The 15,018-nt window shown below is 30.5% G+C and overlaps 2 protein-coding genes across 3 annotated transcripts in view; one reads left to right on the forward strand and one right to left on the reverse strand.

Annotated features, from left to right (window-relative positions):
• The window catches only part of LOC114334852 (meiosis regulator and mRNA stability factor 1), a 106,432-nt gene extending 100,033 nt beyond the window's left edge, over window positions 1–6,399 (reverse strand). Inside the window, exons 1-2 of the mRNA XM_050658068.1 lie at window positions 5,831–6,399; window positions 341–622 (exon numbers count right to left, since the gene is read on the reverse strand). Coding sequence (XP_050514025.1) covers window positions 341–622; window positions 5,831–6,262 — 714 coding nt within the window. The 5' untranslated portion in view covers window positions 6,263–6,399. The remainder of the gene's footprint in view (window positions 1–340; window positions 623–5,830) is intronic.
• A 1,063-nt stretch (window positions 6,400–7,462) lies between these two features.
• Window positions 7,463–15,018, forward strand: part of LOC126889600 (sarcolemmal membrane-associated protein) — a 73,946-nt gene continuing 66,390 nt past the window's right edge. For both annotated transcript variants that reach the window (XM_050658071.1, XM_050658072.1), the window contains exon 1: window positions 7,463–7,812. The gene's annotated coding sequence lies outside the window, so the exon portion shown is untranslated. The remainder of the gene's footprint in view (window positions 7,813–15,018) is intronic.

Below are 15,018 nucleotides of genomic sequence, written 5' to 3' on the forward strand. Positions count from 1 at the left end.
TTGTTTCAGAGATCCCAATCCTGAGATTAACTGTCCGCCATCGGAACTACTTTTTTTCGAGGCCTCGACTGTGGCGCCCTCTACAATATTAGTGTACGTGCATAAATGAAAAAAGATATATTTTTTGTATTCTCTAAGAGTTAGATATTTATCTGTAAAAAGTTTTATGTTCATATTTAATAAAGTTTCTGAGAAAAAAACTCTTGAAAAAATGCTTATTTTTGGTCTTCTAAAGTGTACTAGTACCTTCACAAAATATTTGACTGTACCCCTTTTTTTGGCACACCCTGTATGTATAGAAAATGTAGAAAAAATTAAAAGTCAAACAAAAAGTGCTTACCTTTGTTGTACAAACTGGTATTTCTTTCATTAATTGACAAAACAAATGATGCTCATTTGCACATAATATTAGAGCATCAGCTATATTATAATTATGTACTAAAATAACCCTGATTTTCCTTCTATACCTCAAGTCAGAAAGGTCTGCTGCAAAATTTATATCACTAGAAATTAAAACAACTGCAGAAGGTGGCGGATGTAGCTCCCCAAACCTTCGCAGCGATTGTCTTAACTTTTCATCAGCAGCATTTTTTGAAATTGAGGACACATGCACTAACATCACCTAAAAATGAAGAAAACGTAACATCTTGCATATCAAATTCATGCATATCTGTTCACAGTGAGGCATTATTTTTTATTTTTTTATTTTATTGATATTATTACTTAGTCTAGCTGAAAAAAACAAAATGTTAGCCACCATTAGCTTAAGCCAATAGGGAACTTGCATAAAATTTTAAATTCAAAAAAAATGGTAAAAATCACAACAGAACATAATTTAGAACCTGTATCAAAAATAAAAAAGTTTTGTTTGCCTTTCGTTTGGCCCCTAAAGACGACTAAAAATTCAATTCAACTTATACCAGCCACCCCAAAATGCGTCGTGACGTCACAAGGTTGTATGTTTACATTCTACACCAATTGTATATATAATTTTAAATTAGACATTATAAACGTCACTAGAAAATACTGTTATGTGACGTTACAAATGTTTTTGATCGTTTGAACTATTCATAGAAAATTTGTACTTTTACAAAATGATTTTATTTTCAATAGTAAACCTTCTTTCCTTTCCTTCAAAAACTGTATCAAACTGCAATCTCCACAGACTGGTATATTTTATTACAATGACATATGATAAATGTCATTAGAATATAAATATTTTTCCTTTATTCCCCGACGACGATATGGCTAAATACCCAAGTAGGTGGAGGCCAATAAACTAAAGAAGAAGAATATACGTAAATATAACCATAAACTGAACTACATAGTTAAACTCTGTGACGTCACAGGTCGTTTGAACTATTTTAAGATAAAGAAGACTTTAAAGGACATCGCACAATGGAAAATATAATGTCACTCAAATTCAATAAAATTTATACCAATAGATTCATTTTAAATTAACGATCAAATCTTATCATTACGCCAACTCTCTATTTTCAAAAATAAGAGCAGAAATTGATATAAATAAATCTGAAATCAAATGGGTAGGTACATAAGTTAGAGAGAGAAAAAATATTTTAAAATACCCAGATTTTCGGTACTCCATAAATCAGCGGATTAGTTTCACTAATCCGCTTAGGCCCAGCAGGATTTAAGCTGTTATGAATAGCACTCAGATCAATAATGATTGTAACTAACATTTTATGGACTCCAAAAATGTGATTTCGATAAACTTTAATTGCAATTTGCGCCGTAATTAATCATAATTAAGAGTTGGCGCAACGATAAGAATTGATCGTTAATTTAAAACGAATCTAATAGTATAAATTTTATTGAATTTGAGTGACATTATATTTTCCATAAGATGTGTGCGATGTCCTTTGTACTTCTTTTTATTTATTTATTTATTTATTTATTTACGGGCAAGCCCAATTCAGAAAATATTATTACAAAAAAATATATTATAAAGGCAAAAGCAAAACCATAAACAGTGTCAACACAAAGAACAAACATTATAATATGTATTGGATAACAAAGCTAATAAGTTAAAGGAAAAAAACACATTTTACGATATATATTCATAAAATATTCTCCCTTTTTCTTATTAACACAATAATGTGAATGAGCTGACAGATGACTTCATTGATATTCATGATGAAATCTACGTCAGCCTTCATTGATATTCATTATAATTTTAAAACATATATTGTTCAACTAAAGTTTTTTTGCCTTTATACAGGGTGTCCCGAAAAGATTGGTCATAAATTATACCACAGATTCTGGGGTCAAAAATAGGTTGATTGAACCTCACTTACCTATATACAATAGTGCACACAAAAAAAGTTACAGCCCTTTGAAGTTACAAAATGAAAATCGATTTTTTTTCATATATCGAAAACTCTCAGAGATTTTTTATTGAAAATTGACATGTGGCATTTTTACGCCAGCAATATCTTAAAAAAAAATTAAGTAAAATTTGTGCACCCCATACAAATTTTATGGGGGTTTTGTTCACTTAAACCCCCCCAAACTTTTGTGTACGTTCCAATTAAATTATTATTGTGGCACTATTAGTTAAACACATTATTTTTAAAACTTTTTTGCCTCTTAGTACTTTTTCGATAAGCCAGTGTTTATCGAGATATTTTGAATATTTGTCGAATCCACCACATATTTGTATATGGTTAAGTACGGTTATAGAGACCTGTTAATAATCTGAAAATTTATTTATAATTTACATTTTTAGGTATATTTTGAAAAAGAAGCTACATCTCGATAAAAGGTGACTTATGAACAAAAGACTAAGAGACAAAAGTTTTAAAAACACTGTGTTTAACTAATGGTACCACAATAATAGTTTAATTGGAACGTACACAAACATTAGGGGGGTTTAAAGGAACAAAACCCCCATAAAATTTTTACGTAAATATATTGAAAAAGAAGCCACATCTCAATAAAAACTGGCTTATCGAAAAAATACTAAGAGGCAAAAAAGTTTTAAAAACGTTGTGTTTAACTAATGGTACCACAATAATGAATTAATTGGAACATACACAAAAGTTTGGGGGGGTTTAAGGGAACAAAATCCCCATAAATTTTTTATGGGGTGGACAAATTTCACTATAATTTTGTTTTAAGATGTTCCTGACATAAGAATTATACATGTCCATTTTCAATAAAAAATCTCTAATAGTTTTCGATATATTGAAAAAAATCGATTTTCATTTTGTAACTTCAAAGGGCTGTAACTTTTTTTGTGAGCACATTTGTACTAAGGTAAGTTAGGTTCAATCGAACTATTTTTGACCCCAGAATGTGTGGTATAATTTATGACCATTCTTTTCGGGACACCCGCGGCTTCTTTTTTAATATGTTTACATAAAAATTTTATGGGGGTTTTGTTCCTTTAAACCCCCAAATGTTTGTGCACGTTCCAACTAAACTACTATTGTGGTACCATTAGGTAAACACAGTGTTTTTAAAACTTTTTTGCCTCTTAGTCTTTTTTTGATAAGTCACCTTTTATCGAGATGTGGCTTCTTTTTCAAAATATACCTAATAATGTAAATTATAAAGAAATTTTCAGATTATTAACAGCTCTCTATAATCGTACTTAACCATATACAAATATGTGGTGGATTCGACAAATATTCAAAATATCTCGATAAACACTAGCTTATCGAAAAAGTATTAAGAGGAAAAAAAGTTTTAAAAATACTGTATTTACCTAATAGTGCAACAATAATAATTTAATTGGAACGTACACAAAAGTTTGGAGGGGTTTAAGGGAACAAAACCCCCGTAAAATTCTTATGGGGTGCACAAATTTCACTTTAATTTTTTTTTAAAATGTTACTACTATAAGAATGCCACATGTCCATTTTCAATAAAAAAATCTCTAAGAGTTTTCGATATATGAAAAAAAATCGATTTTCAGTTTGTAACTTCAAAGGGCTATAACTTTTTTTGTGTGCACTATTGTATATAGGTAAGTAAGGTTTAATCAACCTATTTTTGACCCCAGAATCTGTGGTATAATTTATGACCAATCTTTTCGGGACACCCTGTATATCTGTAGTTCAGCATGGGTTTGCAGCTGGGAAATCCACTATTACTAACTTGGCAGTGTATGAAATGGATCTGTTGGAGGCATTGGAGAGGAAGGAACAAGTAGACTCAGTTTACACTGACTTCTCCAAGGCCTTCGACAGAGTCAATTTCGACATTTTGCTTGGAAAACTCCTAAATTTAGGATTTACTAAGGAGGCCATAGAATGGATATCAAGTTTTTTAAAGGATCGAAAACAAAGGGTGAAACTATTTAATTTCCTATCTGAATCATTTGAGGTTTTATCAGGTGTCCCCCAAGGAGGCCACTGTTCACCATTACTATTTAATCTCTTTATAAATGATATTTCTGATAATCTTGAATCATCAGTTTTACTTTTTGCAGATGACTTAAAGCTATATAGATGTATAAAATCTGTAGCTGACATAAATATATTGCAAAAGGATATTGACAGATTATGGGACTGGAGTATACAGAATAATCTTACATTAAATATCAGTTTTTTTAGGGGGAATAAACAATATGACTCAAACTATCTTATGAATAATGTTAACTTACGATATAAAAATCAAGTTAGAGACCTGGGCATCACTTTTAATGAAAGCATTAATTTCAATGACCATATTTCACAGATTACATTGAAAAGTCTTAAACTTCTTGGATTTATATTAAGAAACTGTAGTGAGTTCCCAATTGATGTAACGAAAGTTGTGTATTGTTCTCTTGTACTCTCACAATTAGAATATGGCATGCTAGTCTGGTCTCCTATGTATGACCCATATATCAATTCCATTGAGAAAGTTCAGAATAAGTTTCTTAGGTATTACGGTTACAAAATGGGAATTCCAGTCGCAAATATAGACAAAATAGTAATTTTAGATAGATTAAATCTAACAACACTTCATAACAGACGAATTCAGTTTGATTCTGTATTTATTTATAAATTATTAAATAATTTAATTCAATGTCCGGAACTTTTAAGTAAAATAAGCTTCAATATTCCACAGCATAGACTAAGATCTTTTGAACTTTTTCATATAACCTTTCATGTTACCAATTATGCCTGCAATAATCCATTTGATAGGGCCTTAAGGTTTTTAAATAATCACTGTGATATAGATCCTTTTAATTTAAGTTTAAATAAATTTAAAACCATGATTTATAGTAAACTCTAGAATTATTTCTAAGCATTGTAGTTTAAGTGTAGTTATAAGATAAATAAGATTAACAATATAAGGTTATTATAATGCTGTAATGGGGTGATCCCGTCTATTTAATAAATAAAATAAAATAAATAAAACCACTTTAAGGTAAAGCAAAAGGTGAAATTTAACTGTTATAAAATTTAATCATAATGTGTTTATTACATTTAAGTGCATCAGTATTTGAAACTAGCTTAGATGTAACAACTTTTGCTTGATCTTACAGTGGTCTTACTTATTTCTGGGTTTGCACTGATGATGGTCTGACACGACCGAAAACATGCTGTGATGTTCTTTACTAATCCATTTGGATAATTAAAAAATAATAATAAAAATTTAACACATAGCTGCGTTATGAGACAAATACAAATAGACCTTGTATTAGATTAACAGTTGGCTGCATTGACATTCTCATAAGGCACAGTGGCAAATGGGGGTATACGGGACATATATGCCTCTTAGCTGCCTCTTAGCGCACCCAACATAAGTTTATAAATATCTCTAAATGCAGCCAAGGTGTTAATATATTTTTTCCCTTTTAAATGTTTATTTCACTTACTTGTGCATCATGCAATTCCTGTACAAGCTGAGGACTTTCTTTCTTAACATCACAGACAACTACAAATTCAGACTCTCTATAATTCTGCAAAAATACTTCTCTTATCTTTTGCACGGCAGCCGTTGCGCTCTTATGTTTAGGTACATGGCAATTCTCAATGTCCCAGTATATACCCAAAGGGGGTAAATGTCGTGCTGGGGCTCTATGCCTCTTTTTGGATATGTTATAGCTTCTGTTGAATCTAACTCCATCGCTGGTAGATTGAGAACTGTCCGAATACGAAGAGTTTAAGGAATTGTTTGCACTTTTTGAGATCCTAGGAGGTGCTGGAAACTTAAATTTAGGTACAGCTCCATTGTTATCAGAAAAACTGCAGTTTCTACCTCCAGAACAGTCTCCACTAGAATCTTGATCTAAGCCAGTGTAATTCATGCTTATAAAATTTACATTGTGATCTGATATTTTACAAAAATAAAAAGATATTTTTCTACTGCCACTACATTATTTCAAAAATATGTTTTTGATTATGCATCTGCATTTTGCAGTTGTTTTCACGTTGAAGGTGAACAACGTTGCCAATTTTAACTAAAAATTGTAATGTCGTAAAGATATATGGTTAGTACAGTATAAATACCGTCATACGTCATCCCCTTTCTAGCAAGTGACGTCAAATGATACCAACACAAATTTAAGTCGTAGGTCTGTTCCTTTTTAGAAACATAACTTGTTTCATTTAATTTGTATAAGTGCTCCGTTTTTATGAAGCACACTTGCCCGGATTGCACTGTAACTGCGATCGAATGGAGGTGACATTTTGACAGAATTCAAGATTTTTTTGTAATTTGGCAACAATGTCATCTAGGATCTCTGACGTGTGTAATGACGTGAAACGGTATTTTTACTGTACCAAACATAGTCCTAAACAGAATAACTACATTATAAAATTCTTTTTCTTGCATGTTCATTGCAATCAATTACTATACAATATAACTTTTATGTAAATCTTTGTATAGTTTTATTTGTAGATGTCTTCATCTCATTCCAAGATTTTCCTTGACCTCTTATCTCTACTATGATTGATCTTCTCCAAATTTGGAGATATCACTTCTTTTTCCTTGGAGATTCCACTCTAGGGCAGTCTTTGCAATGCTGGAGCTATTTTTTTCGAATGCGTGACCGATCCAATCTCACTTTCTGGACGGTATTTCATTTTTGAAAGGAAAGTATTTCCAGTTGGTCAGTCACAACCTGGAACCTTTGTTCTATTCTAGAGAGAGGCAGATATTTATCCGCTAAAGGTATTTAGTTATTCATAAATAAAGTAATTTCTTAAAGTGTGATATTTAAATTGATTATAAATATACTTTAATGTTTTTCCATCATCACATTATTAAAAGTTAATATAATCAAGCAACCAACATTTCTTGCAAGATAATATTGGAATATAAACAAGACAAAAGAAAGTATCATTTTTATCCTAATAAAATTAGGATAAAAATAATTTATCATAAGAATATAAGATAAAAAAGTTAAATTTGACCTCCGCCTATGGACTAATTAGTTTATTTGACAGAAGAGTTCTGTGCTTGACATTATTGACAACTGCGAGTGACTGCCGTGACTGGACTGTCTGTGATTCGGTTCGCTAGTTGTGAAGTTGTAGGACATTTCCATTTCTTTGTACAGAAATGTCAAATTGTTAAAGAAAAATCATAAAAATATAACTTCCCCGCTGCTTACATCACTGTAAGTCACGAATAACTATGTAAATGAGTAAATTGCTTAAATGAGATACCAAAGAGCAACATATCTGTAAATAAGTGGCGCAGGTCGTGCATGGTGATATGTTTAGATTGTACATTATTTTCCACAATTAATACAAATTATATATCGAAATTCACGCCCACGATTTTGACGTTTATCTATTATAAATGAAAAAGTCGAGAAAAAACCTCGTTCTAGGATTTAACATCGCTTCTTAGGTAAGAATTCCCACGTATCTGTTATAGCTACTTTCCCATTATTTGACTATTGTTAAGAACAATCATACACAAATCTACTAAACTGCTATTTTACATTCTCTAAGTTGATGACTCTCTTACTGTTTATATTGTATTATATCTCGTTTAAATCTATTCTAAATATAATTTGCTATACAATTAATGGAATTTCAACTACTTGGAAGGTAAAGTTGTATTTTTGTTTATTTATCTTTAAGAACAAGCCCTGCTTATGATAATTAATATGATTTATACAAGAATGCAGTGAGTATGAGTAACTCAAGGATTTCTATACAAGTACCTATCTATCTATTTAATAATATATTACTAAGAATTATACCACAGATTCAATTATGATTACTTCATTGTGAAAAATGAATTGAGTTGCATTAAGAACAGTGATCAAATGTTTTTAATTGGGATATTGGGATGTAAGATGATTCAAGAGTTTAATGTACCTACTTGTAACAAGACATCTTAGCATCACTGGTTCTCATCTTCTTTGGAAAATGTGAGTTGAGTCTGCTTTTAAAAAGGAGATTTTTTCATTTGAGCAGTTAAAAAATCTGTAAAATATTTATGATAGAGTGGCTGAAAGACTTCAATTGATCGCCTTTTTTGTACATAGTATCAATAAAGTATAATTCTCTCTGTTTATGAAAAGGCACAAGAAAATTTTGTTAAATAGTTTAGTAAAGATATTTTAACCAATTAACACCCATATTATATTTTTTTCACATTTCAAAATTTTACTTATACACTGAGCAGCACAATTAACACACCACCTTAAAAATGAGACATTTTTGATCTCTCGAATTTTCTAAACCTGTTGTCTGATTTGAGTGATTTTTTTAGTATGTTATAGCCTTATTCTATGAGAATATCGATGTAGTAATAGTGTTGCTGGATAGGTAAATGTCATTGTATACCGGGTGTAACAATCGTACTGTGTTTTTTCCTCAAAGTTTGGAACGCTCTGTGGAATATTCTAGCTTGTATAAAATATTGACATTAAAACTTTACTGTAGCTTTAGGCTTTCTTAACATTTCGTTTTTTGATTCATTCGCTTATGTTGGATGATCCAAAAGTTAGGTACGTTAACAGCTAGCCATGTTTTTTATCAATAAATCCACATTTTCTGCTTAGTTTAATAAACAAGCCTAAAGTTGGCCATGAGAAATTAACTATATGGTATATGTCAAATGGGGCTTTTCATTCAGTCATTTGTTTCGAGCTTCTGTCATGTATCACATAATATTAATATATCTAGGTCATACGTTATTAGCATATACCAATGATACAAACCAAAGATGTATGACATAGATATATTAATATTATGTGACACATAACACAAGCTCGAAACAAATGACAATCGATGAAAAGCCCTATTGTTAATAGTCAAAAAGTGTCTGGTTTGTTGTGAAAATTAGTAGTTTTATTATTTAAAGTTTCAATTAAAGTCCGTAATTATTTTTTCTTGTTTCGTGGAAATTGAATGTGCTACAAGGAAATTATGGATATAAATGAAACTTTAAATAATAAATCAACTAATTTTCACAACAAACCACACACTTTTGACTGTTAACAATTTGGCATCTATCAAATTGTTAATTTCTCATAGCCCATTTTAGGCTTGTTTATTAAACTAGCAGAAAATGAGGATTTATTGATAAAAAACGTGACTAGTTGTTAACGCACCTAACTTTTTTATTATTCAACAAAAGTGAATGAATCAATAAACAGAATGTTAAGAAAGCCTAAGGTTACAATTGAGTTTTAATTTTAATATTTTTTAAATGCTTGAATATTTCACAGGGTGTTCCGAACTTTGAAGAAAAAACAGTATGATTGTTACACACCGTATACAATGACATTTACACGTACAGCAACAATATTACTACATTGAAATTCTTAAAGAATAAGGCTATAACATACCAAAAAATCACTAAAATCGGACAACAGGTTTAGGAAATTTGAGACATCAAAATTATCCAATTTTTTGTGTGTAAATTTTGCTGTTTAGTGTACATAATTGTCAGTATTATTCTTAACACATTCGTGAACAATATGGCATAAGAAAGTGTTCCCAGAGACTCACATATTTTAAGAACGTCAGTTTATCGAAAATAAAATTAAAAGTAGTTAAACATAATTTATTATTTGACTTATGCAGTGACATTTTACGAAATATTTTGATAGCCTCTCTAGTGCCAAGCCCATTTTTGAAACTAAACTGTCTCCAGCCAGTGACCTTTTCACATTTCTTAAATAATCTTGTGTGTAGTATTCTCAAGAAAAGTTTTAAAAAGTGGCTCATTAGGTTTATTAGCCAATGGTCCTTGCAGAATTTCACAGGTGGTGTTTGGGATAGGGTGATAAATGTAGTGAGGCCAATGTTTTGGAATCCGGTCTGTATCATGCTTAGATTAAATCGTTCACTGTCAGTGTAAAATATGAATAGAACCTCGGGTGCCAACTAATAAAAACATCGTTGTCCAAAAACCTGTACACTATGCCACTACAGTGTGGTCGCTATAGGGCGTACAGAGCTGAGTACGCCACAGTGGTCGGCAGTGAATGCATTGAAGTGCTTCAAAATAATGTCAAGACCTAGTCCTGGGGCTTTGTTACTTTTTAATAGTTTGATAGTGTGTATCAAACAAATCATTGTTTACTTACGATAATTTTTTGTGTTCGTAATATGTGCCAATACTTGGTTCATTTTATTTTCTATCCTTAGATTCTTTTTATTAATCGATTAATAAAAATTCCAAGTGTAGGCTTATCTGATATCTATTCCATTGATATTTTATATTTCCTCCACAACATTTTTATCCCATTATCTAATAATAACTATCATATAAATAAACTGTTTATAACTAAATTTAAAAACCACTGTTTTACTTGGATGATTCACTCTTATCAGTAAGTATTTATAAAAGGCTTGTGGGCCAATATTAAGCAATGTTATTCAATTACATTTATATAATGTAAGTACACAACAACATTGTTTTATGTGTTGTACTTGAAAGTTTTTCTGTTAAAAAGCTCATTGTATCCATGTGCAAATTAATTGTAATTAATGGAACAAACAGTGGTAATCTATATTTAATAGGTAAATAATTGTTTAGACGCATTTGCTTATAGTCCAAGTAATGAAGCTTAAAATAGGACAAAACTTCGCAATTTTTACAGAATGGATCGATTTGCTTGAAAAATTGAGAATAAGTAGTGGATAGTCCAAGGATCAAAATCTATATCATGCTGAAAGGCGCTTTTACCATGGGGGTGGTTTCCACCCCATCTCAGGGGTGGAAATTTTTTATTATATTTTAATCACAAAAGTTGGTAAAACGTTCATTCTTAGCAAAAAACGTTCTATACATTTTTTTAATAAAATTGATAGTTTTCGATTTATTCGCTATCGAAAGTGTTGGTTTTATATCGAAAAAATCAATGTTTTTAATAAGTTTTCTGCTAATAACTCCAAAAGTTTTCGTTTTATCAAAACAACTTTACTTACCAAAAATGGACCTTTTGAAAAAATAAACAAAAACGTGTTTTTAGATTTTCTTTAAGAACAATAGTAATCGAGCTATACTTTATTATATGTTGGCTCTTCTTCGTCAAATGCTAAATATTGTAGTTTCAAAGTCAAAAGACGAGAAAACTATGCATTTTTCGAGGTTGTTCAAACTAATTTAAAGTATTAAAAATATCTATCTCCAGAAATAAAAAAAAGTCTCTAGCTCAAAAATTAAGTAACTTATAATGAAAAGAATGTCAGTCCCTATTTTTTTCAGCAAAAAAGTGATTGAAAGCAACCCCCTAATCACCACCCTAATTAAAATTAGTCAATGACCTTATTTGGTCTTTTTTATTTATGTATTAATAGGTTCTAGAAGTTTGACCGGCTTAGAATGAACAGTTTTTAAAAAAATGGAGTTAAAAGCAAATAACGAATTTTTGAAGTTTGGAAAAAATTGCTTTTTCTTCAGAATAGCATGATTAGCATCAGAGATACGAAAAAATGTTTCAATATAAAATTATAGATTATTCAATTCTCAAGAACTTGGTTTGAAAAATTTTTTTCTACGGCAAAAATTGAGTGAATCGTAAATGAGTATACCTATCAAAACATTGATTTTTTCAATATAAAACTAACATTTTCGATGGCAAATAAATCGAAAACTGTTCATTTTATCAAAAAAATGTATAGAACATTTTTTGCTTAGAATGAATGTTTTTATCAACTTTTGTGGTTAAAATATAATAAAAAATTTCCACCCCCGTGATGGGGTGACAACCACCCCCATGGTAAAAGCGCCTGTCGGCATCATATAGATTTTGATCCTTGGTCTATCTACTACTTATTTTCAAATTTTCAAGCAAATCTATCCATTCTGTAAAAATTGCGAGGTGAAAAGCTTCGGTTCCTGGCCTATTAGTATTACCAATAAATATTTCCTCCTTTAATAGGAGGAAAATAAAGGAAAAGAGGAAAATAAAGGTGTTTTGTAATGGTGCATTATTTATTTATTTTATCCTCGGGATATATCCATTTTTACGAAAATTTAACAAAAATAGAATATCCTAACCTTAACGGGGGGTATGGTTTGAAATCAACATATCAAGCACATATTAGTGAATTTTTTTCGAAGCTATGGTAGAATTATTTCATTTTTAAATTAAATAAACATATTAAGTACAATTCGAAGAATATTTAAGAAAAAATTAAATTCAAAATATTGAAAAATTTTGTGACAAATTTTGGCAGGCAGCTTAAAAAAATAGATTTTGCGGTGGACATCAGAACTCATCACTGGATCATACGAAACAAAAAATTCAAAAAGATTTACTTAGCTTATGAGTTTCACGAGGTAACAACGTCGAGTTTTTTTTATTTTTAATGATTTTTGAATTTTTGGTATCACTCAAAAGTCAAAAAATGCGAAATTTTTGATAAACATTTTGTGAAAACCAACAGATTTAATATTGTTGAGCAAAAAATAAGTATAAAACGAAAAATATCTCAACGTTGTTACCTCACGAAATGTCTAAAGAAAATATATGCAAAATTTCAGGTAGATCGGTCAAGTAGTTTTTCAGTTACAATGTCCACCGCATTTGAAAAAGCAATTTTGAGAAAAATGCGTTTAAAGTTTTGACAACTGCATTTTCACCTTCTTATTTGTCTGCCAAATCGTAAAGTGATGAACATTGGAATATGTTTTTTGAATTGCGGAGTAATCTACAAAAGAGAAAGCGAACAGTTGTTTAACGTTTCTCACTACGCTCAAGCGTGCTGGCGCGAAGCCGCGGCAAAGCGGGTCTAAGGTAGGGATATTCAACACCCTGTATCTCTGGTAATTTTACTCCGATTTTTTTGAAATTTTCAGAGAGTATTCTTGAAAGTATGCACTTTTATTTGAAATAATAAAAAAAAATTAAATATTTCAAACCATCCCCCCCCCCTTAACAAAAAGACAAAAATACTAAAAACTAAGTATTAAATAAATTTTTAAATAATTATTAAATAATGTTAAACAAATTATTATCTACTCATCCCTAACATACTCAGTCAAAGAGTGCTTAAATCTTATAGATTTTATATCTTCCTCTAATTTAACTGTGTGTCTCTTTCCCCGAGCTCTTGCCTGTGTTTTATTTTCTGTTGTCTGTTATTTATTTCTAGTCTGCACTCTTTTGTCTCCGTTTTTCTTCTTCTTAAAGTGCCTCTCCTCAATGGAGGTTGGCTACTACAATTGTAAATCCTTGTGTGTCTGCAGCTGTTCTTATTAGCTGTTCAAAATTTAGTCCAGTTTATGTCCAAAAACACATTAGAAACATTCCTCACAGTACTTAATAGTGATAAAACAGTTTTTGAAGTTATACTTCTTTAGGCGCGATTGAGATTGAGGGTGAATTTATATTGATCTGCGCGCATGCGCACACCGACAGTTTGGTATTAGTCTTTATACGGGCTCTGATTGGGTGTTGAAATGATCTGTCAATAATTGTTCAATATGGAGGTTATCGGTAAACAAAAATGTTGTATAATATATTAGTTTTTATTGTTGTGAGGACAGAAATAAAACCAAATTTATAATTATAGTGACTTTTTAAATAGTTTTGAAAAGCCACAGGTACGTAATTCTAAATGTTTCAGTTGTATTCCAATAAAAAATTATCTTCATACCTATTTGAAAAATGTAAAAAAAATAATGTACTTACCTAGTACTTGCTATGCTACACCCCTAGTAGGCAATGCTTTAATTTACATAATCTGATTACGAACAAACTTTCTACAAATTTTCATCTAATGTATCGTTTTCTTACTCTATATATTGTTGTATTTTAATTCGACAAAAATCAAACTAATAAAAATTCATATAAACAAAATGTCAAAAAGTTGTTCAGTTTGTGTATATTCCCACATGACGTATACGCGAAGTTGGTGCAGTTTGAAATCGGTTCGCCACTCGTACGGCGGGATACACGGGAAGTAGGTTCAAGCCCAATGCAAGTTATATCATTTTTTTATTTTTTTATAGATTTATGATTGTAAGTATATTATTATATAATTTTTTTCAGAAAATACGTATTTAATTAAAATTTTTGGCAACAATTATTGTTCAGAAATCATTTGTGGCATTTTTCAATGTGTTTGTGTGTGTTTTATTCTTTTATTTTTTTAATTTTTGGTATTGTTTTAATAAACATTTTTGGAAAGTAGTAGAGAAACTGTTTAAAAGTATATTGATTTCGTTAAAATCATATAATAGAAGTATAACTTCTTACGTGCGTACAAAGTACACACATTCTTTTTTGTTTACTTTAGAACTTGCCAATCATGAAAAGTTCTCTTTCCCTGCCTGTTCTATGTAGCACTTCTTTGTTTGAGGTATGGGATGTCCATGAAATCTTGAGGATTCTGCAGTAGATCCACATCACTATCCTCCGTTTTTAGTTGAGAATATATTTCTGCTTCCTCTTCTGCCCTGCGAGATATAATACTGATGGTATTGGCATAGTCAGCAATCTTATTGGTTGCTCACTTTAGATGTTGATTTATTTGTTAGGTGGGGTCTTCCTATATTCAACTGTCATCACATATTAGAGAGTCTACTGTTACGGGTTGGTTATTTCAGATTACTCTAACTTTGCTCACAAGTTCTATTGCCATT

This window comes from Diabrotica virgifera, chromosome 8 (assembly GCF_917563875.1).
Source record: "Diabrotica virgifera virgifera chromosome 8, PGI_DIABVI_V3a".
Lineage (NCBI taxonomy): Eukaryota > Metazoa > Arthropoda > Insecta > Coleoptera > Chrysomelidae > Diabrotica > Diabrotica virgifera.